Source organism: Zosterops lateralis (assembly GCF_965231275.1).
Source record: "Zosterops lateralis genome assembly, chromosome: 1".
NCBI lineage: Eukaryota > Metazoa > Chordata > Aves > Passeriformes > Zosteropidae > Zosterops > Zosterops lateralis.
In genome coordinates this window covers 81604115-81631734 of record NC_139762.1, presented here as the reverse complement: position 1 = coordinate 81631734, position 27620 = coordinate 81604115, and the positions used below count along the sequence as shown (strand labels likewise).

Genomic DNA, 27620 nt, shown 5'->3' with positions numbered 1-27620 from the left:
CCGCCCCGGCCCGGCCCGGCCTCGCCTCCTGCCCGGCCCCCTGCCCGCGCTGCCGCTGCCGCTGCATCCGCCCCGGCACGGCCCGGCCCGGCGCTGCCCGGGGAGTCTCGGAGCGGGGGCTGGCGCTGGCGCTTTGCTTCGGCAGTGGGATTCGTGCTCGTGCCCGTGCGCACCGCGTCCTCCAGCGCAAGTACTGCCCTTCCCCGCTCTGGGGGACAGCGGGGCCGGGGCGGAGCAGCTGTGCGGGGCCGGGGGTTTGTATTTCGCCGTAGTATTTGTCTTGGCCCTAGAATGCTGCTGAGCAAGTCGCAAGCTGTTGAACAAGTGGCTTGGGAATGGTTTCGTGGCTCAAGGCACGGTCCCAAAGCCGGGTTAAAGCCGCAGAGCGGGGCGTGTAGGCTCTTGTGGTTGATGACAGAAAGAAGACGTTACTCTGAGTTTCAGAAGGGTGAAACTCCTCCATGTGTGCAGTTCAGGTTGAATGAAGATCTAAGGAGTTTATCCATCTACTGATGACAGAGTTAACAGCATGTGCACTGAAGTTTTTTGCCTTTTTTTTACCCGGTCCGTGTCCGCGCAGTTTCTGTTTGACAGAGCCGGTCTGTGCCGTCGGCGGTCCGGCCTGGCCGGGGCAGCACACGTGGGCCAGCGGCATCCCTGCGTGCCTTGGCTGCTCCGACACCCTGGGGCCTCAGGCAGCTGCTAATCTTCTGTGGACTGTCAGCTTTCTGGCATTTCCAAGTATTGGGTCATATGAGTTGTAATTGGGAATTTCATAATTAGTTTCGTGTTAAGTCCTGGTTCGATCCAGCAAATCATGGGTTGTTTTCGCAGCTTAAGGGTTGTTTTTGATATGTTTACCAGCACAACAACATGTTAAAGGCTGCTGGTGTGATAGTCCTATTAAAGTTACAGGGATTCTTCAGAAAGCTTAATAGCTCAAGAATGACCTTTTTCCTCCCTATTTATTCCAGTTGAACTTGTATCCCGTAAGTGGAAGTGGCATAGCGTCTTTGAAGAGTGTGTAGAGCAGCAAAGCGAGAGCAGCATGCTGGTCTGACAGCAGGTGTGTTCCTGGTTTATGGTTGTCCATCTGCAGGTAGGCATGACTGATTTTCCTCTCTTTGAGCAGGCATCACTTAGCAGCCTGTGCACAAAGATCTTACTGTTGATGACAGAGAGAAGACGTGTTTGCAGGGTGAAACTCTTCAACTTGTTTAGTTTAGATCAAATCATGATCAAAGGAATTTATTGGTCTGTTGTTGTTGACATAATTAACTTTTAGGGAATTAAATAAACTAGTCAGTTAATTGAATTACAGATTTAAGATCAATAGCAACAATGCAACAGATACAATTCTAGGTGCCTGGAAAATGTTAACTAATGCCACAAATATTTAAACAGCTTTCTGAATCTAATTCCAAGGAATTGTCTAATTGTGTTCTCTCCCATTGCCACAAGGATTCGTTCACACTGTGGCATACACACACAGTCCCTGTCTCAGGAGATCTGCATGTGCATCTCCAGCATCATTGTCTCTTCTGGCTGCATGAGTTCTCTTGTTTCCACATGCCATCTGTGGGAGGTGTGGTTGCTCCAGGTTTTTGTGTCTCTAGGCAATCTACTGGTCCATTCACTACTGAAAAACCTCTCCAAGTTCATATATATCCCCCAAAAATGTGTGTGCCTGCTTTTTGCACCCTTTATTGTTGCTATACTAGCTGGAGTAGAAAGCTCACAATGTCTTACAGGAATCCTGGCTGCTCTGCCAGACATAAGCAGAGGTCATAACACTGTTAGGCAACATCTGACCATGTCAGACCACATCTTGGCTGCTCTTCCTTCTGTTGCCTTCTCCATTCCCCCTACTCTTGCAAATTTTTATGCTTCTTAAATATTAACAGCTTCCCAAGCTGGCTCTTGTTCTAACTGACTCTCGTTGGTAATGCCTGGGCTATAATATTGGCAACTTACTCTTCAGCTTTTCTTGTATAGAAGGTATCTGTGCTGTGTGTGATCTTAGTGGAAAACTGTTTATTTTTTCTCCTTTTCTGAGCTATGAGAAAGAATGTAGTCATGAAGCACCACTTTGTCTTTATTGTTTCTTTCCATTTGTGGTTGGGTGATGCCACCTGCTGACAAGAGAGTTAGGTGAAAACACAGCACATGACCAGGATGAATCTATATTAATACAGGGATCTGAGGGTATTTAAACTGTATTTACGTTATTGTATATGAATCATCATAATTAGTGTATTTTTTTCTTTTGGAAATGGAAGGTGAAAAATCTCATTTTGAGGATTGTTTTGTTGTATGCACCTTCTGTGCACACATGCATATGAAACCAGTTATGTAAATGAATTTATTTAAAGGTGACTGTTAAGGTAATTACTAATAATTTTAGATAATACATGTAATTAATTTCAAATGAAAACTAAAATGGAAAACATAATCGAAGAAAATACAATGAAAACTTCAATTTTTTCTAGTAATTACATTTTCAATGAAATAAATGTATGATACAGGCACTCTTAAGAACTTAGCACTTAGTTTTGCTACTTTTGATGCTTTAAAAAATTCCTGTAGGAAAATCCTTCTGCAGCACTATGGGAAGAACTATCCTGCCCTATCAATGGAGTACAATATTCTTATACTGTGTTTGTTTTCTCTTGAGAGAAAGAGAAAAAAATCAATTTATGTAGTCACAGGTTTCCATAATTCAGTGTATGTGGCTAGGAGACCGAATGCTTTTGTGTAGTTGGAACCTTATGGAAGCAATAAGTGAAATACAGCAAACTGGGCCCAGGCATGGGCAGGGTACTTCAAATTGGGAACTAAAAATTTATCAGTACTAATTCTAGATATTTGAGTTCTACTGCACCTCCTTAGCAATGACAAAATATTGACAAAAAATTAATTTACAATGTCCACTCTAAAGACATTCTGCTTCTCTCTCTTATTTACTGCTGTGGTGTTCTCTGTGTCAAAATAATGGAAGAAAACTTCTTGCATTCAAATTTTTGTGGGACAAGTGAATGGATAAGGATATGCATCTCATTCATCCTGTTGTTTGCAAGGAACTTGGTGACACCACAGCAGATTTCTCTAAGATTGTTTCTTACTTTTAGGAGGAAAAAGCCCCTAAGAGCCAATTCTGTAGTTCACAGAATCACTGAATAGTCTGTGTTGGATGGGACCCAGAAGTATCATTGAGTCCAACTCCTTCAAACTGAATGATCAAAACCAACACCTTTGTGTTATTAGCATTGTGTTCTGACCAACTGAGCTAACCTCAGGGTCAGGTTGCACTTGTGTAAGGAGCTCCTTTTTGCTCCTTTTTGAAATACAAATTTAAAGTCAGAGTTTGTGCTTCAGAATACATAGTGGACAATAAGGTGTAAAGTCATAGCAGCAAAAATTAACTGATTTCAAAAAAGAAGAATCTGAGCATTGAATATTTTTTCTTCAGGCTTTGTAGTTTGACTTCACCAGGTCTATGTTTTGTTTTGTTTACAAAGACAGCTGAGAAAAGAGAACAAAGCAGTCATTAACTCGAAATGGAAAATGTATAATAATATAATAAAAATAATATATATTTTAATTTAAAAAGTTTTCATGTTGTATTGTTTACAAACTAGATTCTTGATATCAGAGTTATTGTAACATTACTGCAGCATCAAGGCAGTGCAGCACATAGGACCAAAACCACGTGTCCTTTGCAACCTGATCTGCAAAGCTTGCTTGTGAGAAATGGCTTCACTTCAGAGTAGATGCCTCATTTCCAAGTTAAACACCAATGCTGCTATCTTTATTTCTTTTAAATTCTATAAACAGAGTAAAATCTGGTTGTTCTGCGTACAAGAAATTCACATTTTAAATTCTTTTTTTCCCCTGCAGTGTCTCTAAAAAAGTAAAATGTGCTGTGAGTCAAAAAGGAGGTTTTTGCTCCTCTATGCAACACAGAAGGGGCAGGCAAAAGCCATAGCTGAGGAAATATGTCAGCAAGCAGGTGCCCATGGACTTGAAGCTGATTTGCACTGTTTAAGTGAAATGGATAAGGTGAGATACTTCATGCTGTTTTGAAAAATATATATTGAAGAGCTGAATTCTTCTTCACATGCCAGAGTGGTGGCTCTTGATAATCATGCAGGCTAGCAGATGCATCCATCAAAAGAACAGCATCTTGTGTCACATTTTTGTTCTTTGTGAATCAGTAATTTCAACCAATACTCACAGTTGCTTAATAGCCTTCTGCCAAAGATACAGCTTGTGATTTTTCTTACTAGAACTGTAAATTAATGTCTTTATCTCTCTTCTAACAATGATTCAGTGACTTCTTGAAAGCTTTTTGTGTATGCAGTCATGAATGAATTCTGTATTTACAGGTCAGGTCTGCTGTTACTAGAAATGTACTACTCTTTTTTTCTTGTTTGTTTGTTTTGGTTTTGTTTGTGTTTTTGTTTTTGGGAGGTTTTTTGTGTGTGTGTGTGGCTTTCCTGGGTTGGTGGGGTTTTTTTTGTTTGTTTGTTGGTTTGGGTTTTTTTGGGGGTTTTTTGTTTTGTTTTGTTTTGTTTTGTTCTATTTTGTTTGTTGCATTGATGTTCCATGTTAACTGTGGGCTCCAGCATGGCCCAGAGCTTCTGCAGGTCTTCTTGTGTTGCTTAACATGTGCACTCATTTCAATTCCTACAGAACTCACTTCAAGCTAAGTTCTAGGACAAAATAAAAAGCTTGGCTGGAACAAGGAAGTGGCTTTTTATTACTTGTTGTTATCCAAGAGTAAGAATGTGAAAACTTAGTTCTGTAACTAAAGGCATTATGGACTGTAATTTCCTTCACAAAGTACTCTCAACTGTATGGCCTCCAACAAAAACATATGAAAAACAAACCATTGAAACTTGATAGCCTGGTATTTCATATGTGATGAGGAGAAAATAACATCTAAAAGAGGTTTTTTTATGCACTTGAAAATGTGAGACATTTTGAATGAACGTGCAGTAAGAATGTAGCTGAGTGTTAGAAAGAGACTTATGCAGCCAGCAGGGAACGTGAAGATTTTCCTTATATTCTTGCATTTAATGTCTTCTGCATTTGACAGGTTTGGAGATTAGTTTCAGGAAGGTGATAGTTAGAACATTTCTAGCCCTGTTATTGGCCTGCCACTTAAATAAATGTATTTTGCCAAATTTAGTAAGCCAATTCAGAGCTGCAAATTAATTATGAATTGAGAATCTGAGAGTTGGTCATTGAGGAAAAAAGTAATTTCTGCAGCTTTGTAAATTTTGTCACATATAAGCTTATAGTTTTTTCCCTACTTGTCAGTTAGAAAGTCTGACTATGTAGCTTTTGGGTATTTTCAGACCTTGTGAAGGTCTGTGGATGGAATAGATGGTTACAGAGGTAGTAATAGTAATGTGGTCTTCTTGCCATTCAAAAGTGAATGGTCAAATACTGCTCAGGTCTCAGGAACACTGGCTGTTTCCAAATAGTGTCTCTCACCTACAGTCCCAGGGGGGAGATAAGGTCATAAATCTTTTGTTGATTACAGTGATTATGTTTTATGAGGACTGAAATGAAGTGGAAGTGAGGGAAGAGCAGTAAAAATGGGAGGCTGAATGGAGATCATACTGGGTCACAGTGTGTGTAGTCAGCCTTGTATGAGTTATCTGAATAAGTACATTTGTCATGATATGTATTATTTTGGGTGAGACAAACCTGGCTGTCTGATCCCATCCTCTTCTTTCAGCAACCACACACAGCTTGAGCAGGCTGCTCCCTGCTTTTGTTTGGTATGGGTATCCTCAGCTGAGGAGAACAGTTGAAGTAAAGAGAAGGAATGAGACAGACCTGAAAAAACAAAGGATATAGGAAGAAGTGGAAGGTAGAGTAAAAAAACATGTAGTTGTGTTAGGTTCTTGCTGGTCCGGTGATGTAGCAGACCTTGCAATAATTGACACAAATTATTGCAGAACCTGTGTCACCAAATGTTTGGCTTTCAAAAGGTGTCTTAAGTTTGCAGACAAAAACCTGCAGTGGAGTAAGCAAGAATTCAGTGAGCTAATTATGCCTCTCTTCTGATACACCACTTCATAGTTCCTGAGCTTGTATCTTTTTTGTTTTTTTTAATGGAGCCCATTTTAGTGTATATTCTCTTGATAAATGCAGTAGTCACCTGTGGCAATGCAGAAATTATGGGTCTCTACTTATCAAATCAGCTATGGAAGTTTTGAAAATCTGAGTCCTTATTGCAACAGGACCCTTAAGGGTTTTTTGTACAACTTAGAGTTCAGTTTTGAAAGTTTCAGGATTTTGTGAGCACTTGGAGTTTGCCTGAACTTGTAAAAGACAAAAACTCTGTATGGAAGGTTCTTGGACCACAACTCATTGAAGTCTGGCAAAGTGCCCAGGGAGTATCCTTGCTTGTTTACTCTCTACTTGTGCTTCTCTAGGCCTCTGCTGTAGGCCACTGTCAGAGGCAAGACATGTAGTAATTTAAGTTTACCATGCAACTGCTTTTAGCTTCTTCAGGAAAGACTTGGAAACATTGCCAACAGCAAAACCACTTTTAGTCTGTTTCTATATATATTCCTAGCTTTTTTGGGTTGTAGATGTCAGGTAATTTTTTACATGGCTTGACAAGGAGATAAAGTTTGAGGGATTTATTGAGGGAGCTGTTTAGAACATAACTCCTCAAAATCTGGAGTTTTGAATTGCAGCCTTGAAACTGCTCTGAGCTAAACACAGCTCCTCTTGCAATCTTTCTTTTTATTTTCTCATAATCCTGTTATTTTTATTAAACTGGGAGATAATTTAAACTGCAACCCACAGGGAGCAGTAGAAGAAGCTTAGGTTGCTTATTATGGCGAAAAGGAGGCTAAGGAGAGATCTAATTGCAGCCTGTGTGAGCCAAACTGGACAACAGGAGGTCAAATCCATTGGGTACTGCCTGATAAACTCAGATTTGACGCTAGTGGAGAAGTTCTGCATGGAAGAAGCTGCCCAGAAAAGGGCAGTCTCTACCCTTAGAAGTTTCCAAACTTCAGCCAGTTACAGCTGACTGAGTGTTAGTCACAGCTGGGGCATGGGCTGGGATGAAGTGTTTTCCAGAGGTCACTGCCAAACACTAGACTGGAGCTGTGTTTCACAGAGGTCATCACCCACAGGCCATAGGGGTGCTATGAGACCCACAGCACATTGGCACAGTGCTGCGCCTACTAAAGATGGGAGACTCAAGGATTCTGAGTGCTTTTTACTTGAGACGTAATAAATGGTTGCATGAGATCCGAATTTATGAGACTGACACACAGTCCCTTCTACAGGCAGTTCTTGTCAACCTGTTATAATGGGAGTAGCCTCCATGAAACTCTGGGAAATGTGGGAGACCAGTATTAGCAAAGGAGAGACAAGTGAATTGAGGGAAGGGTGAATGGGCCAAAACTAATCAGACTGTAGGTCACAATGTCTGATTATCACTCTTCAGAGCTACCTTAGTTCCCCCAAAAGCACTGGGGGTTTTTTTTGGGTGGGATGATCTCAAAGGTCTTTTCCAACATAGTTTTGTGATACTGTGATTCTGTAACATGGAAGTTATCAGACAGGACCCAATGATACTTAATGGAACTTAAAATGATCCCTGAAGTTTATATGGCCGCACCCCATTTGGCTTGTGTGATTGTGATCATATATACAAAAATACCTTTTCCACTTGACAAATAAAATACTGTAAGAAGTGTGCATTTCAGCTGTCTGAGTGCAGTTGTGAAGTATTTTTTTGTGTATATATTAGCCTACTCAAAATGCTGCCCTTGGATCAAGGATATTTGAGGTTGGAAGAGGCTTTGTGAGGTCATCTTGCAGCAAGGTCAGTTGAGGTGAGAAGAGGTTCTTCAGGGCTTTATCAAATCTGGTCTTGAAAACTCCAAATATGATTGTAAGTCGCATCCCCAAAATTACTCGTAATTACTTGAAAGACTTTCTGTAGCTTAATATAGGAAAAGGAGTTTAAATGGTTTTCTGTGTACCCTTGGGAAGAAGAAAGGTGGGAGATAGAGTATCTAAGGCCATAATAATGTATCAAATGGCATCTTGTAACTTAACTTGTTCTATTGCTTGTAGTATAACCTGGAAACAGAAAAGGATCCCGTAGTTATTGTTATTTCCACTACTGGGACAGGAGAACCACCAGACACTGCCCGCAAGTTTGTAAAGAAAATTCAAGACAAGACCTTGCCTCCTGATCATTTTGCACATCTCCAGTATGGATTGCTAGGTGACTTGGTATTTTCTATGTTATTGCAGAACTTGTGTGTCAGTGAATAATTTTTTTTTTTTTTTTTAATTTCTGAATAGGTGTTTTGGGCTTTTTTAAGTGCTTATAAAACATTTATTTTTATAAAAAGCAGTTTTATATAATGTCCTCTATGAGCAATAAAGGAAAAGCATCACAAAAATTATCTGAATGTAAGCTACCAGTGTAATTTTTTATAGCTTAATTTTCTTTGCATAAAAACCATGGGATATAAGCTATTTATAACTGTTTGAAGTTTAAATTTCATGTCAAGTCTCTACAGAGATTAGTAAACTAGATTAGTTTACTTGACTGTGTGACTCATTGGGCATTTTTCTCTACAGAGGGAAAAGCAATAAAGAATGTTCTTAAAAGTAAAAACCTTTAATCTTCTCATCCCTTTAAATTTGTAGTAATACTTTAGTTTTGGATGTTGTACTCATCAAGAGAATGAATGTATCTTCAGCTTAAAGATGGATAAGAAAACTATAAATTTAGCAGAATACATGATATATCTTGAGCTGATGGTAAGGTTAGTTTGTTGAGTTTTCATATTTAATTTATAAACAAACTCCAGAAATGTCTATTTGAATATAGGTTGTTTTTACCTGACAAGTTTAAGTTGATACATGGGAGTGAGGAAACTTCTAAGTTTCTAATAAGGAAGGGACCCATTAGAAGGAAATTTCTACTGGGTATATAATGTTGAAGTCCGAACTATATGCATCCTAATCACGTAGCATTTTGAGAAGCTGTTAAGCTGTTGCCTAGTTACACATTATAGTTTGTGAAATGGTCAAGTTTCTCATAGCTGCATATGGGTATGTGTAAAGATAAGTATTGTATTAACCCTGAATTTTATTATGGCAGAAGTTATTATGGTGTCTAAATTACAATGTGATTCAAGTTTAACAAGTTATCAGTCTAAAAATACATTTGTAGTATCCATCTAAACTGGTCCAATGAAATGTTTGCTCCATGTACTGTACTTGAGAGAAAGCAGAAGTCCTCTTAAAAAAAAAAAAAAAAAAAGGCTGTTATAAGGAGAGAGGAATGCTCTATTATTCATTATTAGGTGGCATTATGATTTAACTGCAGCCAGAAACCAAACCCCAAACAGCTGCTTTCTTGCTCCCCCAACCCTTTCCTGGTGGGATTGAGGAGAGAATAGGAAGGGTAAAAGTGATTACACTTGAGATAATGACAGTTTAATAGGGAAGGCAAAAGCCATGAACACAATTAAAGCAAATCAAGGAATTCATTCACCCTTACCCATGGGCAGGCAGGTGTTTCAGCCATATCCAGCAAAGCAGAGCTCCATCACACATAACAGTGATTTGGGAAAATAAATGCCATTACTGCATATGTCCTCCCCTTCCATATTTTTTCACCAGCTTTATGTGCTGAGCGTGATGCCATGTGGCATGGGATGTCCCTTTGGTCGTTTTGTTGGGGTCATCTGTCCCAGGTATGTCCAGTTTGTGCGCTCCCACCCTCCTTGCAGGAGAGGAGAGGCAAGGCCTTGGTTCTGTATAAGTTCTGCTCAGCAATAACAAGAACATCCCTGAGTTATCAACACTGTTTCCAGCACAAATCCAAAATGCAGCCCCATACTAGCTATGATGAGGAAAACTAACACTCTTCCAGCCAAATCCTGCACAAGTGGAAATAATAAAGATCTGGTGGTTTGAAATGGCATACAAGAAAGGGTCAGGCTGTGAAAATTTCTGATAGCAATAGTGAACCAGTGGTGTGGATTACTTAGAGAATTTTTGAAGATGGACCTAAAACTGATGCTCTTCAGGATTGTTGGGCAGAGATCTCTAAAGGATGATTGATCATTTTTGTGGGGTAGATCAGTGACCTCCTGAAATCTTGGCTCTTCCATGCAGTCCTGACCGCATTGACTGTTCAGCTGGTAACAAAGAGCATTTTCATATAAAACAGCTTCACAACAGTTAAGGAGCAGAAAACCCAGTGCAGGTGAAACAAGATCTACAAAGAAATCTTTCCTGCAGAGGAAGTTGCTAGACTATATTCCCTCATGCAGATTTTTCAGCTTTCCTCTGTCCTGACTTTCTGTAGCCTGGGAGGCTGCCTGATTGACACGATTCCTCTTTCTTGGATTTGCTAGGTCTGGGAGATTCAGAGTACATGTTCTTCTGTAATGGGGGAAGGACAGTAGACCGACGACTTCAAGAACTTGGTGCCCAGCACTTCTATGACACAGGATTAGCAGATGACTGTGTAGGGTAAGAGCAGAATGGGTTTGGATTTTATTTCTTCATGATGCAGTATTTTTGTAGGCATTTGGCTAAATGTTCTGAGCTGTTTTAAGTCCATTGAAGCTGGATACTCAGCACCTCATAGAAATGAGTTCTGCCTGAGCACAGTACATCTTTTCAGTCTCAATTGCCATTAATTAAAACTCCATTTTTAACATGTGAGGAAACACCTGTAATGCCTGGAAAAATAGTATTTAGCAGTTTTAGAAATTAAATAAGTCAGTGAGTAGAGGGGGTTTGAAAATGTAGTTTCTTTTTTCTTTCTTTTTTACCTTTTGGCGATGAACAGAGGATCACTTTATAGTAATTATGTAAGAAGATTTCTTTCTTTGCTGTAGAGGAATTATGTATGAAAAGAGCTCTCTGTTCTGCTGTTCTTTCTGGCCAGTAGGCTGCAGTCTTGGCTTAGTTATTTTGAACTGCTGATTATATTGGTTCTGTGCACGATGATGCAAGGCAGTTGAACACAAACTTTGTTGTAACTATAAAACTTATCTCTTGTGTTCTGAAATAATAAAAATGGGCCATTAGTGTAAGCTATTGATGTTGCTGTTGCACAATGAAAAGTTGCACATTCTGCTGCCATTTCTTCAAGTTTCTGCCATAAAATTCAGCATATGAAAATAAAAATGAGAAACTGAAAGAGCAAGGCTGCTATATATTTTAGACTTCGTAAATTTACATAGTGATAACAACTAAATAATAATTTTTTTTACAAAGAAGTAATTTTGGTAACAGCTGCAGAAATATATTAAAAATGGAAAATGAATAGTGTTTTTTGCTTTTGTGATCTTTCATTATTTGTAAATTAACAGTCCAGCAAGTTACAATAGTTCATCCATGCATTTCTCTTTTTTCCCCTCCATTCCCAGTCTGGAATTAGTGGTTGATCCTTGGATTGATGGACTTTGGCTTGCCCTCAAGGAAGCATTACAGTTGCAGAAAGAGAAAGAAGGCATGAACAGTGCTGTCGATGCTGTTTCCAGCTCTATCTCTACAGCTCCACATGCTGTGCATGAACTAAAGCTAAGCTCCGAAGTACAGGATTTGAAGCTAGAAGATGAGGGAGCAAGGGCTTCTGATACTCTGTCACAGAAACTGGATGACATCAATCTTGCAGCTCCAGCTAGAGACACGGAACCTTCACTTGTTCATTCTGTCCCTCCTGTCTCTCAGTCTGCTCTTAATATTCCTGTCCTGCCACCAGAATATATTGAGGTGGAGTTTCAGGACACCCAGGGTGAGGTAAGGTCTTCCCTTTGAGTGATGGAAGCCTCTAGCTCTTGTTAGGAGTATAAGTGTATACTCCTACATAAGGCTCAAAAGAGCAAGTGAATGCTTACATAACAGAGATATGTCCCCAAAATGCAGGAGGCTTTTGAATTTTAAGTAAAGAGTACATTTATATTGAATGTAGGTGCCACCATATGGATTATGGACACTTATGTCAAGATATAATTCAGCTAAATAGTAAATTGGTATTGCACTGTCAGGAAGGAAAGAATTCAAATCTTCTGTGGATTATAACAGTGAAAACATCTTGCTGTAGTGAGAAGTACAGTGAAGTTTCTGTTCAAATTTTTAGTACTTTCAGAATGCACTAAGAGGCTGTAGAATTGCTCAAAAAAATGCTGCTTACTTAGTAACAGAGAAATTTGTCATTGTGCAAACATGATCATTGTTTTACTGTGGGAGATGGAAGATGAACTGTAGATGAAAAGCAGGTATGCTTTTCATGTTGGAACCACGTTGAACAAAGACCTGCTGTACCAAGAGAAGAGTTAGCCTGAGCTGGAAATCATCTCCAGTTGGCAAGAGTGACTCAGACTTTTCTGATTGCCTGCAGAGGGTGAATGTTTCAGTTATCCATGCAAGGAAGGAGTGAAGTCTGGCTGCTCTTTAGATTTTTAGGGAGCCATGAGCTGAGTGTGGTAGCACAGCCAGCATTGCTACCCACTACCCAAGCAATGCAAACCAGGAGGTGGCAGCCAGGATCAGCCAAGAGTGCAGATCATCAGGCAGGTTTTTGAGAATCTTGGCCCAAGCCAAGAAACTGGTCTCAAGATCCAGGCCTGGATCAACAGGATCTGTGTCCAGTCATGGGCATGGTTGTGGTTGAGATCCCCAGTACTGCTGTAATGTAGCTGAGGCCAGGACTGAAGAACCAGTACTGAGCTAAGGTGGAGTTTCTGGGCCCAGTCCTCTGGTGTGGCTGCTCATTGATCATGAGAGCCTTTTAGTATCCTCTGGACTGACACTCTCTCTGTTGAGACTGTTAATGCTGAGGGAATCACTTAGCCTAGCTAATATAGTTACAGAAGGGTATATAGATTTAAACACTGGATAATTTTGCTTTTCTTTTAAACCGTGTATGGTGTGTATGGTTGGTTTTGCTGGGGTTGTTGAATTTAATAATCCAAATTAAATTATTGGAGGTTTATGATTTAGAGATACTCTTCTATTAAAGACTAATAGTTGTGTTGAATATGCTGCTACAGTTTTTTAAAGAGCTCATTTTCTTAAAGTCAGCATATATTCAGACTGATCTGTGAAATAGTTCATCAGGTTCTAATACTGATGCCTTAACTTTTCGGTGTGTAGAAAAAAAGTTAATTTTGCTTTTGAACAGCAAATGGAAAATTATGAATCTTCTAATCTGGAACTCTGTGACAGATTAAAGATCATAGTCCAGATTTCAGGTATAAAACAGAGTGGATTTCTTGAACCCTGGAAAGTATGAAATGCATGTTTATGGTTTTTTCCATTGGAACTATTTTTGACATAGTTGGCTAGGCCTTGTCAACAAGTAGGTTCCATGTAGGGTCACGTTTGGTTTTGCAGGTATCCCATAATTCATGTCCTTTTTTGGTATCTCACATTGCAACAGCAGCTGTGGGTATTTTTTTGCCAAGCACAGCTGACGTTGGTATGTTTTGAAATGCATCAAGTTGAGATTTGGATATTTCCAGAGACTCCCTGTTTAAAGACGGCCTGGTACCTGATATCTCCAGTTATTTAAATGATCTTGTCATGGGCTGTTGGGTCTCAGGGTTGAATTAACAAGTTGCTGCATACTAATAGCAGAGCAGCAAAAGTCTAAAGCATTTGTGGGAAGTGTAAGATAATACAATTTAGCTTAAATTTTGATTTCATTATGCCTTGAATTTGACTTGGAGGGAATACAAATGTAGACAATTACAACAGTCCAGCTGATGCACAATGACTTGATGTGGCCCAAGCCATTAATCACCATGTCAAAATCCTAAGAGAGCAAAGAAACTTCCAGCTGTTGGTCTCAAATGATTCTCTTGTCTCTTATTTTAAGTAGGAAATCTTCAGATTAACGAATATTGTCCTATTAGTAGGATGATTCCTTTACATTTGACAGAGTACTGTTATAGGCATTTAGTATGCCTCCTACGTCTTTTTATTTTTGTCTGCATTGATCTCAAATGAAATTTGCTGACTATAGCAATGGAGAAGTGAGGGCTGTAGTGTGATCTTCAAGTGACAGCCTTTGACATATGTGATCTGGTATTATTCGTAGTGCTCATTTGTCATACTTGTCATTTTTACCTGGGTAGAAAACTTGTGTTATAACATGAAACTCTTGTAGAGTGGGTTTTGCTCATTAGCTCTAGTTTAAAACTCTTTTTAAGTTACCTGTAACAGCAGAACCCAAATGGACCCCAAAACTTTAAACTGTAAACCTGTAATGATGTAACTTCTGTTCTTACTTCCTATGTCCATTCTATATACCTAATAATCCTTTAATTAGGCAGGAATTTTCTGGGGTTTAACATAAATGCCATTCTCTAATTGGCTATTTTCAAGGCAGTTCTTGAAAAATGAAACAGCTCGCTGCGTTTGATAATAATGTAGGCCCATTAGACTGTTCAAGCCCACTGAATTTTTTAATTGAATGTATGCCAGCTATTGCTTAGATATGATTTTTTAAAAAGAGCAAAACACTCTATGTATATAGAAGATTCATGTTTTTCCTTATTGTTTTGAGTTGTTTTCTGAGATTGTTTCAAAAACAACCTGTACCGAAACCAATTCCTGTATGTCATAGTAAGATGTCATAAAGCTGATTTGCATTTTTAGTGTAAGTTTTTGTGTTGTCTTTTCCAGAATCCGCATCTGTCTTTACTTATATCAGAGGGAACAACCTTTGAAGTGCCAGTTACAAAAGCAGTGCAGCTCACTAGGGAAGATGCAATAAAAACTGCATTGCTCTTAGAGCTTGATATTGCTGTAAGTTGATGATGGCTTTTTCTTTAGTGGGTTAAAATAAAGGGTGAAAAACATGTGTATTATGTATAATAACTGGGGGGAAAAATTACTTATTTGACCGTTTAAAAAGAAAAAAATAATTCTCTCTACAATAGGATGTCATCTTACACTGATCCGTTTTGTAAATGTAAAGTTTGATTTATTCGCAGAAAAATAGGACTTCATGAAAGTCAAAACCGGAACAAAGCGTAGAGTTAATTTCTTTGTTGTTCCATGGATATCATATTGAGTGAAATACCTTTATGAAGAGAATTTGCAGTGGAGAAAGGCAGTCAGGAAATACTCTAAAAGAATAATCTTTCAGTTTTTAAGTATACAACTTGAAGAATATTCAGAAACTTTCTAGTAGATTGTGACTGTTCACTATGGTGGGTAATCTACACAAGTAGTAATAGTATCAAGCGAAAGGAATTGTTAGCTCTTGAGCACTGTTTCTGCCTTTGACATCCATTTGCTGTGCCTTGTTAACATGCTACTCAAACTGTCAACCTCAGTTACCCTCAGTTAAAAAACTGGTTTAGTTTATTCACTGACGATCATATTTTGTATACTGGTTTGAAGATGAAAGGAGTCCTCGATATTACTTTACAAGAAATCTTGAAAAGGAAAGGATGTTGCTTTTGAGTGGTTTCTCAAATTGATAGAATATTACTTTTGGGATATTGTGATTTTTAGCAGTAATTCTGTTGGACTTTCTTAGCCTAATCTGTCTCAATACATGTGACATCTTTAAATCTCAGTTATAAATAGATTCTGTTAAGTTTCAAGCAGCTGATTCTTTGAGTGACATGGCTTTTTGCATGTATTTGTGTGTATAGATGCATTCTGTCATCAGCACCCACTGAAAATGTAAGCATTTTCTTGCCTTTTTCACCTAACATTCTTGTCAGTCTGTGTATGCAGGTCACTCACCTGATGCATAAGGGAAACATAATGATGCAAGTATAATTCTGCATATTCCTTTAACAGGCAGAAGCTTGAGTTGCACACAAGAATCTCAGGCAGCTAAGTAAAATCTAGGTCTTAAGATCTGAATTTTCACTGTGCTCTTGTCCGGTTATTTTTCTTTTTTCCTCAAAAAAAATAAAAGTAATTCTGGTAATTTCTGTCACAATTCATCAAATAGTTTAACCAGCAAATTTTCTTTTAGTGATGATGCATCTGTATAAAGAGTTGCATTAGTTATGAGGACTTCATTTCTGTGCTCTTCTCACACTGGAGAATGTAGAACATCAGTAATTAATGATCTGGGCTGATTATATAACACAACCTCTTAATACGTATTTATTTTCCTTCTGTTTGGGCTGCTCAGCAGTTCTCATTAAAGAGTGTCCAAATATTAAACCAGATAAGGAAAGACTTTTTCTAATTAGTGAGGTTAAGCCTGGAAGGAAAACATGAGTACTTCATTTATGATGTGCTCAAAACAGCAAAGTGTTAGTACAGAGAAAAAGAATATTTTACTTAATGTGAGCACAATATTAGGAAGGTTGTTGTCAGAAATGGGAATGCCTTGGTTTGTAGTAAGATTTAATAGAAATGTTTCATGTTTTAAAACAGGATACAGCCTTTGAGTACCAACCTGGAGATGCTTTCTGTGTAATATGTCCCAACAATGTCAGTGAAGTGGAAGAGCTTCTTCACATTTTGGGACTTTCTGAAAAAGGAGATGACTTTGTTTGTGTAAAAGTTAAGCAGGGCACTAAAAAGAAAGGTATGTTGTGATGCAATGTCACGGACCAGTGCTCCTTTCTGTGTGGGTAGGAGTTGGTGTGCATAGTTTTGAACATTTTTACCTTTAGTGTGGGAACACAGTTGTCTTTCCATGCAGGCATGTTAGAAGTCACAGTGATGTGTCAAAAAAGATGATGCACAAAAATGCTGCTGCTGGTTTGTTTTACTGTAGATGAGAGTGGATGAGCTCTTGACTGGGAACTGCAGCCTGGCATTGGCATTCATCCATCTCATTCTTACTCTGTGCTCCTTCATGTTTATGGAGATAAGGCTTTAATCACATAACCTTACAATCCCCCACTTGAAAGTAAAATCTCCTTGCACAACACTGCATGTCAATCTGTTTTACATCCTAAGAGAGCTGCACTCCTCAAGGACAAGTCTTAGTGCTGTTGCAAGGTGCCTTCTAATGGACCTGTAGGTCTATGGATGTTCTGCTGAGTCTTATGATGCAATGCTTCAGAAAGAGTAGCTGTAGGTTCAGAGTGTGCCTGTGCACTGCCAGCTGGACCTGTGTGAATTACTCCTCTCTTGCATTGCAGTTGGTGTCTTAATTGTGCTGCTGAGATGTGCCTTTATTTCCACAGGATGGTGTAGGGCTCTTTTGTTCTGGTTAGAGCTAAATCAGTTCTCACTATGAGATTCCCTGCATCTTTGAGAGCTGCAAAAATTGTCCATTAAGTGTGAGATGTGTTATGTCACCTTTGTATATTAATAGATGCACTTTTTACTTGGTTTTTGTTGTTTGTTTGTTTGTTTTCCATTGGAACTAGGAGCTTCTCGTCCACAACACATCCCTGAAAGAAGCACTATCAAATTCATTCTAACGTGGTGTCTGGAAATCAGAGCAATTCCCAAAAAGGTGCTTATGTGTTTTTTCTTCTAATGAGAAATAAGTAATTCTATGCTATGTGTTCTCTTACAGATCTGTCCTTGCTTTGTGTGTAGTTACAGAATTTCTTGGTGAATAAGGATTGTCAGTTTGTCTGCTACTGTTTGTACTTTACTCTGAGAAATGTCACTTCTGGTAGTTTATCTGGCAGGCATTCCTGCTATGCGGTATCTTGATTCATGATTAGTCTGGAAGTAAGCAGAAAAGTATTAGATAACTTGGTGCCAGATAACTGGGAAGGCTGACTGGACCTAGAGCCCTGTAGTCATTTTGAAGTAAAGAGGCTTTTTAATCAGAGGGAGCCACATCTGTCAAATTCTGTTGCTCAAGAGACACATGTTGCTGCATGCAAATGTACCACAGTGCCCTTTACATGAGCTCAGTTGGTCAGAGCATGGTGCTAGTAACCCTGTGTGGGCCATTCACTTAAGAGCTGCAGACAGTGATCCTTGTGAGCCCCTTCCAACTCACAATATTGTGTGAAATCTGTGAAATTTTAAAGCTTTTCTTTAACATTTCAGTAACCTAGCAGAATTCAAAAAAGATTTTTGCTTTTATAGTATTTGTTCTCACAACATGTATATCTTATTTTCCTTTTATTTTGTGCATGTAAAAAATTCAAAGCTTCTGACTGAAAATGCATCTGTATTTCTGGTATTGTAAAAATACATTTTAAAGATAACTTTATATGAAAGATGAAGCTAAATGATTGTGGGGTCGGGTCTCTGAGGGAAATCAGTTTTTGGGAGGACCTTTTTACTCAATTTAGTGGATTCTACAGCAGAAGAGAATCTTCCTGTTGTTTCAACCTTTTCAAAACCACATTTAATGGTTTTGAAATTTTGTCTCAGCAATAAGAGTAGGCAGAGAGTACTGGCTGGGGAATAGCACTGAAGCCAGTTTTTATAACCTGTCTTCTGTATTAAGTCTTCAGCCTAAAATGTGCTTTATGTAACTCCATACTCAAAACTATTGTCTGGAAGCTCTGTGGTTGAGCACACATTATTTTCCAAGTATTCCTTTGTGTAGAATGTGTCATCTGATTGCATTTGGTGTTTTCTATCACTTTTCTTTTATGCACTCTGTCTATTTCCATCTTCCTTTTTTGAAAAGAACTTGTAACTAATTACATCTGATCTTCACTTTACCTTAAAATGCTCAATTTAACTTTCCTTTAAGAAAAATTTACATTACCAGTATGCAGGCATAAAGTATAGAATAAAACACCACAACAACATTAACATGACTCATTTAATAGCATCCTTTATTTATAGTCGTATCTCTTCTAAGATTTTTGTTATTCATTTCCTGGCTTCTGTAACTTAGCAAATGTTGTTTTGTCTTGAATTGTGTTATGGAGCTGCCTAACTGTGGTGTAAATAGGGGCAATAAGAACATCTTTCAAACATCTGGAATTTTGGGGGGAGTGGCTTGTGCCTGTTTGTTTTGTCTGTTCTGTCTTAGCTCGGGCTAAGTAGGATTTTCTGATGTGCTGGTTTGTTGTAGACGTTAGAAGAGCAATGAAAAAAAAAAAGAGAAATAAAGTGTATTATCTATTAACCTAATTAATTCCTGTCCCCAGGCAACCCAAATTTTTCCCAGTTTTGTGACCGTTTTCCCAAATGGACAAGTTTTTTCACTCTTTCCTTTCTTCCCTGCAGGCATTTCTGCGAGCTCTTGTAGAATGTACCAGTGATGCTGGAGAAAAACGGAGGCTTCAAGAACTGTGCAGCAGACAAGGAGCCTCTGATTACACTCACTTTATTAGAGATTCTAATGTTTGCCTCCTGGATTTACTTCATGCTTTTCCAAGCTGCAAGCCTTCACTAAGCCTGTTAATTGGTAAAAGACTGATTTAGATTTAATTAGATTTGGTTTCTGAAAATGTGTCAGACTAAATGTTCAATTTCCCAAGAAAGAGGAGTAACTGTTCAGTTAACTGTTTTAGGAACATTATAGTTTCTATAGTGATCAAGCTGAAACTGTTGTTGGGGGACAAAGCTCTGTTCTACAGTTTGTAGTCTTTGGCTTTTTTTTTTGCAAGCATTTAGGTTCATACCAATGCTTTGACTCTGGATTACTCCTGTGCATAAAAAGTAAGAATAAGGTGCTTGCAGGATTAGGGTCTTTATGAATTGGTTCATCAATTGCTTACATTTAAAAAAGACGTATTTTTACAACTCCTAATTTCTCTGCCAACATGGTCTTTTCTTGCACTTTTACCTGTTAAAACACAATGGTTTTCCCAGTATATTTGTATTTATGTTGTGTCTAACACACTCACTGGGTTCCTGATATAAAATACTGAAAGGATGAGACTACAATTCTAACCATGTCAAATACATCTGAAGTTGCTGGCAGCTATTTTTCAAATTAAAATCCAGAGTTTATTAATATGTTTCATAATATGAGTCAAAGAAATTGCTTTCTGTGTTCTTGCAGTCATCTTGTCTACCCTTACCCAAAATTGCTGAATGGATTTAGTGTCTTCTTTAAGTGATTTCACTGCTCTACCTTTTCTTAGCTCTGCCTGGCAACTATCTTATGTAGCAGAGCACCTTTAAAATATGTCAGGGTGTGCATGTATTGGCAAAAATGGTAGTTCTGCTTATGTACATACATATATAGATATAAATGTGTGTGTGCGATATATATAGGAGATTGCTTGTTCAAAAAATGTCCCATGAACTCCTGTGTCTTGTTTTTTCAGCTGAGATTTCAAAACTTTGCATAGGTAATCAGTGGTTTGAAAATGAGCTGGCACATCTGCTTCTAGGACATTATATATAGGAGACTTTGAATCAAGCAATCTCTTTGTGAGAGCTTTTGAGCTCATAGAGGAAAGCTGGAGAAAATTAAATTTCAAGCTTCACCTCATCTGCTAGCTACTGGCATCTCTTCTGTACACCTTACAGTCCCTTTCGTTTGACCAAGAACCCCATAAATTAACTGTTATGGTCTCATTTTATAGGATCTCTTATTAATGTTCCACAAAGTCTAAAACCTGTTTGAAATAGAGTTCAGGTCTTAATTGCTTGTTTCTGAACCACAAAGACTGAATGTTACTAGAATAAAATTAGAGTTAAATTAAAATACCTTGTAATCTGTTGTAGTGTAAACACTCATTATACCATATCTTCACTGAGGAGAATCAAATAAGTGATTTTTTTTTCTCTTCTTCAGAGCATCTTCCTAAATTACAAGCCAGATCCTACTCAGTGTCAAGGTAATGAAATATTCAAATTACATCTTAGTTATTTGGGTATTTTTTTTTTTTTTCATATGTGTTTATGTATGTTATAATCTGAGAAAGAAGGAGAAGAGTGAAGGAGAAAATGTAGTTGTAACCCTATTGCAAAAAACATTGACTATTGCAAAGAATATTAAGTGTGTGGCAAGGCTTTGGTTAAGCTCTCAAAAATAAGCTCACACACACATGAATTTGGTAGGAATTTGGATTCCCTTCTGTAGACACTGGCCTCTGAGTCCAGGCTTAAGACAATTTCTAACTAAATGAAAATATTATGCAGTTAACTAAACACTGAGAATCTTGATTCAATTGAAATGGTTTGGACAGCAAACAGACCCACTGCAAGATTGTACAGCTGACTTCAGGTTTTGGGTTGGTTTTTAAGTATTTTTGTCTTTGCAGTTCAAACTTATATCAGCCAGGACGGCTGCGCTTTGTGTTTAATGTTGTGGAGTTCCCTGCCGGTCCCTCTAGACCAGTCTCACGGAAAGGAGTATGTACAGGGTGGCTTGCTGAGTTAGTTGCACCTCTACTGCACCCCAGCAAAAACTCTCTGGATACAAAAGGAGAAAGCTCTTCAACTGAAAGGGTATGAATATTAGATCTAAGGTCATTAACTGTAAAATTTATGCATGTCTGAGACAATTGCGTGTTTCTTCGTTCACTGGTGTGATGTAGTGCAGGTGTTTCGGCAGCATACACCTTAATTTTGCACCTACTTCTGTATAACATGTCCAGAAACTTCATTCCTAAACACTAAACTTGTTTTACTTATCTAAGCATATCTAAGTTGGGAAATTTCCCATTACTGAAAGGCCAGAGTTGTTTTCCAGCCCTCTGTAGTCCTAAGTGTATCTTGAAGGTTGTGTTCCTGGACTAAACTACCACTATGTAATTAAATGGTTATGGCTGTTTGCATGACAAGAGAGAGACACTTGGTCATTTCTAGGAAACAGTGGCAGGTAATAGGGGAGAAACTGTAAAACTCACACTTCTTGTCAGGTCTTCCAGAGTTTGCAAAGGCCAGGTTATTGAATATGACAGGAGACAGTCATCTGGTTTTTTTCTGATATGTATCAGTGATTGTTTCTCCAGCTGATACTGCTGGAGTAGGTTTTTTTTTTTTTTTTTTTCCCCGTGTTTCATTTTGCGGCAGAGATTCTGTGTAATTAATCGATCTCAAAGTCACTAGGTCTAAGCTAATTATTAAAAAATTGGAATTCTACTGTATAATTGATATGTGTGATATACATATCTTTTCTCAAATAGAAGTACTGGCAGCCTAATTTATATTTCATTATGAAAAATGGAAACAGGAATAGAATTCGGTTGAAAGAAAACGGTGCTAGTAATTCAAGGTGTCACTCAGAAAAAATGGGAAAAAACACCATACAAGTTATCTTAATTTTTTCAAACTAATGCAAGGATTAATATGTGCATTATATATCTTACTCCAGTGTTCACATCTGCTCTTTATTTAAAATATAATTAATTTGAAGTTAATTTAAGATCAAACAAGAAAAAGAAGTGGCTAAAAAGAAAAAAAATATTATTATGAAATGAGTCTGGATAAAGTTTAGAACTGTTTCCATCAACTGCAAAAGCTAGAATTCAGCATAGATAAATGTGCAGCAATCCACATAGATTGCAGAAATATATGGAATAACAATACAAAATAGATGAGTGTGATCTTATGCAAAAATATATTAGATTAATTGAATGCACTTTACAGTATAAATGTGTTTACCATTTGCAGTCTGTTTTGAAAGAATGGCCAGTTTGGAATCATTAATAGGGTAAATAGCCTCCTAACTCAAGTGTGATGTGAAGTGTATATATATAAAGTATTGCTCCCTACCAGCAAGAATTACTCTATTTTTTTATCATCATGAAAGTAGGAAAATAATGCTCTTTAACATTGTTATGTCTGTAGTGAATTAAAGTATAAAAAGATGACTAGTGCTAAACCATTCATATTTACACAATAAAGTTTAAATACTTGGTATAGTACCTATCTCCTTCCTTAAACTTCAAAGTAAATTCAAATCCTTTCATAATTAATGTGCAAAATAAATTGGATATTTGCTTATTACTTTAATGGATGAAGATATACTATGGCTGCTGTTGAGTCTTGGATAATCTTTTAGAATTAAAAATAGTAATCTCTTGTTTTCTATAAATTATATTGGCCACGTCTCAGAGGATAGGTATAGCACTCCTCTGAAAATAATGCTTCCTTTCTGACACAGAAAATTAGCATTACTGTTTATCACTGGGATTATATAAAATATTTTCCAAGATCTTTGAGTTGCTACATGCCTCCCCTCACCCCTCACATATGCACTTTTGGAAATCATATGAAACTTTTTTGAAAATTAAGAAAGCAGGCTCTTTACCAGTGGGCTTCAATTCAATATAAACAAATCCTGACAGTCCACAAAGGTTGAGTTGCCTTTAATAGCAATAAACTAGCTTTACTGCCCTTCAAATACCAACACCAAACTTTCTGTGCATTCTGTAACAGTATTCCCCAAATTTGTGGTGCAATCAGTTTTCATATTCAGAAACTCATGCCTGTGTGGTTTATCTCAGTTTTCCTCCAGATGGATTAATAGTTTGGTAAATATGGTGTGGTTTTTGTGTTGTTTTGTTTGTTTTTTTTTTTTCCTCCAGAGACTTCTGTGAGATTTTATTCTAAATGTCTGTGTGGCATTAAAGATGAACTCTGAAGCTCAGGATTTAGAAGGGTGTGTGGGTACATATGCTGTTTAAATATCCTGAAGGTTCTAAAAATGTCACGGTGTTTTCACTGCTTAAGAATACCTTTCAATTAATTATATTTTATCTAATTTAATTTTAGATCTCTATTTTTCCTCGGCCAAACAATGCTTTCCACTTACCTGCGGACCCATCTGTGCCATTCATTATGGTTGGTCCAGGAACAGGAATTTCACCATTTATTGGTTTCCTACAACACAGGTATGTACCAAGTTGTTGCCTGGAGAGCAGCCTTTTTTATGTTGAGGAGAAATACAGCCTGAGGGTTTGAGTATAAATGCAGTTCATGGGTTTTTTCTTTTTTCTAATGGTGATATGCTGATTATAAGCAGTCTTAATAATTTTAAACAAATTTTGTTTATTTATTTGTTTTTCAAAGTAGTAAAATTTACATTTTTATCTGACTGTATTTACCATTAATAGTAGATACATAAGAATTGCCGAAATACTAATGAGAAATTAAATCCTTTATCAGTCTGTGTTGCTGATGGAAGTCTTGTAAGAGGAGGATAGTTTTTATGAAGTGTTGATTTGCTTAAGTTTGTTGTTCAAAATCCAACTCCTTGAGAAGTCACATCTATATTAAAAGGCATGATGAATGTCAAGTTTTCTCCTATATTCTCTTATTTCTGTGTTGTTTACATTTTGATGTTTTGAGATAAGGAGCTTGGCACCAGAACCTTCAACTCAGCAGTAGTCTTGGTGTTTGGGAGTTTGTGTGTGAGGGAAGGTGGATCTTTTATTTTCCCTCTCCAACTCCAGCAGCGTAATTTTGCAAGGCAAAGAGATGTTTGTCTAAAAAGTGACAGCACATCACCAAGAATATGTAAAAACTTGATCATTCTGAGCATAAGAAGAACAGGAGGAGTGAGGTATTTGGGTGGGAATGGTTCTAAGTTTTAAACGTAATCAACACATATTCCAGCGTGACTCAGTAATTCCAGCAAGATAATAAAGTTTCTTGGGTCCTAAAACAATTTTTAAAACATTTTATTTGAGAGATGAGTGAAATTTTGACTTGAGGTTTCTAACTCCATGCTTTGCTTTAACCAAATCATTATATACTCCTTAATTTTGATTCCCGAATATACTTTTACCTCTCAAAAGTATTTTGCATTTTATTTTAAAGTAGAAATGAAATATCTCTCTCACAATATAACTAGAAAATGGCAGCTAAAACTCCTTTAAAATAATACTTCCAGAATTATTTTTAAAAAATTAAATAATTTTTCTCACGATGTGGTAGTTAATAAATTGTTATTCATAAAATCTAGCAGGTATCTGAGCTAAATAGAAAGCCTTCTGAACTGCTTAGTTATCCCAGTTGGTTTTACATAGCTCCCAATGAAGGATAAAAGGTAGTGATCTCCTTATTCAGCAGTCAGGATTATTTTTTGAGATGTTTGGATGTGTCAGTCTTGACTATTCCAATATGAAACTATGGCCAAAAAAACCCCAAAATTTGAAGTTGATTGGTCTTGAGCTGGTCTGAAAGTGAGTAGTCAAGAAAATCAAATGAGGGTTTGACTTTGATTTACCTAAATTGTTTCACATTTCTGCCAGTCCAGAGCTTTTTTTAAAATACTACTTTAAATGAAAATTAGCTTATGGATGTTTCAGATTCTGTGCTTGATAAAACAGGATTGGATTTTTTTTGTCTCTTCAGGCAAAAGCTCAAAGAACAGCATACAGACTGGGAATTTGGAGAAACGTGGCTGTTTTTCGGTTGTCGGCATCAGGACCGAGACTATTTGTTCAGGCAAGCTCACTATTTGACACCACTTTGTATTCATGAGGGAATGCTCATCTCTGAGCCATTGCCAACAGATTTTTATTACCTTTCAGAGATGAGCTCCAATGTTTTCTTAAAAATGGAACCTTAACTCATCTTAAGGTTTGTTTCTCAAGAGACTCTTCAACTGCGGAAGTGGCCCCACCTAAATATGTGCAAGATGTCCTTAGGCTTTGTGCTAAGGAAGTTGCCAGAGTCCTGTTGAAAGACAGAGGTTACTTCTATGTGTGTGGGTGAGTAGAGTGGAAATGGACTGTTCAGAAAGAGAGTAGCAGAAGTTTGAGGCTTTAGAAAGACTTAGAGCTGTCTGAAGGACTGGACCAATATGATGCTGAGCCTTCTTTGAGAGCTAGACTGTCATCTCTGTGTCCACTGTCTTCCAGTAGAACCTTGAAATACAGCTTGTAACCACATAGTTCTACTGACTGTTTTAGTTGCTTATTATTTATTTTCCTTTTTTTTTTTTTTTTTTTTTTTTTTTTTTTTTTTGTTTGTTTGTTTGTTTGTTCAGTATTCAATTAAATTATAGGAGATTTCAAGCCAATAGATTTCTCTTCAGAAAATGAGATATATGAGTAGATGTGATGAGAAACTACTCATCTGTGAGACAATAGCAGTCTTCTGCTGTGTTCCAGGTTTGGGTGCTCCAGAATGCTAAAGCTCTGTCATTGTAATTAATTTTATGGTGGGAGGTTCTGTTTGTGGATGCTAACTTACCAGGAGATTCAAGATTTTTAGGAAGTTAGTTGATAAATGGACAAACTGAATATAGGCCCTAATGTTAATGTGTTCTCCTGCAGATATAAATGTCAGGTATTTGTATTAAAAATAGTATTATTAATAAGCAAGGTTTGGTAACAATTTTTGTTGGTTTTTTTTTTTTCTTTTATATTGGAAGCATGTAGTGATTTAGGCATCAAAACCCATTCAGTAGGTCCAGTTCTTCCTTAAAGAAACCAGTTATTCTCTGGCAGCTCAGCTAGGATTGCAAGATTTTTTACTTATGAATTACAGCATGCTGAAAACCATGTAGTGTTTGAATGAGAGAAACCCTAGTTAATGTCAATGCTCAGCTGCAGGAAAACTCTGAGAATCATGCTGTAAAATATAAAAGCTATATTTTTGGTTTGGATTTTTTAATGATTCTTTCCTATATTGTCCTGCCTCTGAACCTATTGATAGATGGAAAAATACACTATTATGCTTTTCCTCCCCTATTTTTTATTTTTCAGAGATAAGAAGCACATGGCTGATGATGTAAGTGATGCCGTAGTAGACATTTTAAGCATGGAAATGGAAGCTGACAAATTGGAAGCAATGAAAATCCTGGCCACGCTTCGAGAAGAAAAACGATATTTGCAGGATGTTTGGAGCTAAATGCTTAGCTTTTCCTGTATCTTTGTAGTGCAAAATACTTCCTTTTACACACATGTGTTTTTGACTAAAAGTTACTGCCAAGAGTTCTGTCAGTAGTCGCACAAAGGTTAACTTTCTTTATTGACCTTTCCAACAGAAACATGAAACCTTTTAAATGACAACAAACCCGGCTGGCCTTTGAAGAGTATGGTTTTTTAGAGATGTTTCATAATGGACTGTCTCAGTGCCTTGATTTTCTCATCTTAAGATTAAGTTGCTGTATAAACTAAAACCTCCTCCACTTGTGCAAGCATAATTGTATGTTAACATTACATCATGTATCTTTTCCTATAGTATATATATATAAAGAAGCTACAGAATAAATATGGTACACACTGATCTGTACGTCATGAAATACATTACTGACTTGCCACAACCTACTTGAACACTCCTAGATACTTCCTAAGACTGGTATATTTTTTGTTCTTGCTCAATGACAGTAACTTTCAAAAGGAATGAATGTCCAGGATGTTACTGGTTACTGAAAAATTTCAGCTCCAAAGTTCTCTTTAAATAATTAGCTTTTTCATCACATCATTACATCATGTCTCAAAATTTGCAACACACTGTTCTAATGCTGATTAGATCTTCCTGCATAATTCTTTTGAAATTGTTTTCATAATTCTTTTGAAATTGTTTTCACTCCCATCTCTGAAGTGTTTTTGGTTTAACTTGTGAGCAAACTCACAAGTTGCGTTAAATTTGGTTGATGGAACAATATTGCTTGGTAAATACTTTCTCAGATTCCTAAATTAATCTTCTTAAGTTGAAGACAGAAAATGTGGTGGTTTGAAATGAATTGCTCTTACGTATGGCCACCCACTACAAAATAAAGTGTCTGAAAGCAAATTATTGAAGTGTCTCGTCTTTCTAACGCAGGACATTTGGGA

At 37.5% G+C, this 27620-nt stretch overlaps 1 protein-coding gene across 3 annotated transcripts; it reads left to right on the top strand.

Moving 5' to 3' along the window:
• The first annotated feature begins 62 nt into the window (after positions 1–62).
• On the top strand, positions 63–27594 carry MTRR (5-methyltetrahydrofolate-homocysteine methyltransferase reductase). Of its 3 annotated transcripts, XM_083865300.1 has the most exons (16): positions 63–190; positions 975–1099; positions 3898–4059; positions 8116–8269; positions 10422–10539; positions 11445–11817; positions 14707–14829; positions 16429–16582; positions 17376–17464; positions 19156–19336; positions 20678–20720; positions 21147–21333; positions 23605–23723; positions 25189–25281; positions 25368–25547; positions 26547–27594. In XM_083865300.1, exons 3-16 carry the CDS (start codon positions 3916–3918, stop codon positions 26689–26691), a joined length of 2103 nt encoding a protein of 700 aa, XP_083721426.1. In that variant the 5' UTR covers positions 63–190; positions 975–1099; positions 3898–3915; the 3' UTR covers positions 26692–27594. The 3 variants fall into 3 exon arrangements, with proteins under 3 accessions (XP_083721426.1, XP_083721425.1, XP_083721424.1); XM_083865298.1 differs by lacking the exon at positions 26547–27594 and having other exon boundaries at positions 144–254; positions 25189–25517; XM_083865299.1 differs by lacking the exons at positions 3898–4059; positions 26547–27594 and having other exon boundaries at positions 25189–25517.
• Positions 27595–27620: the final 26 nt, after the last annotated feature.

Excerpts from the sequence above, each read along its gene's own strand:
- MTRR (XM_083865300.1), top strand. The coding sequence starts at position 3,916 with ATGTGCTGTGAGTCAAAAAGGAGGTTTTTGCTCCTCTATGCAACACAG. Across the intron at positions 10,540-11,444 it reads TTAGCAGATGACTGTGTAGG|TCTGGAATTAGTGGTTGATC; the intron begins GTAAGAGCAGAA and ends CTCCATTCCCAG. Across the intron at positions 25,548-26,546 it reads GGTTACTTCTATGTGTGTGG|AGATAAGAAGCACATGGCTG; the intron begins GTGAGTAGAGTG and ends TTTATTTTTCAG.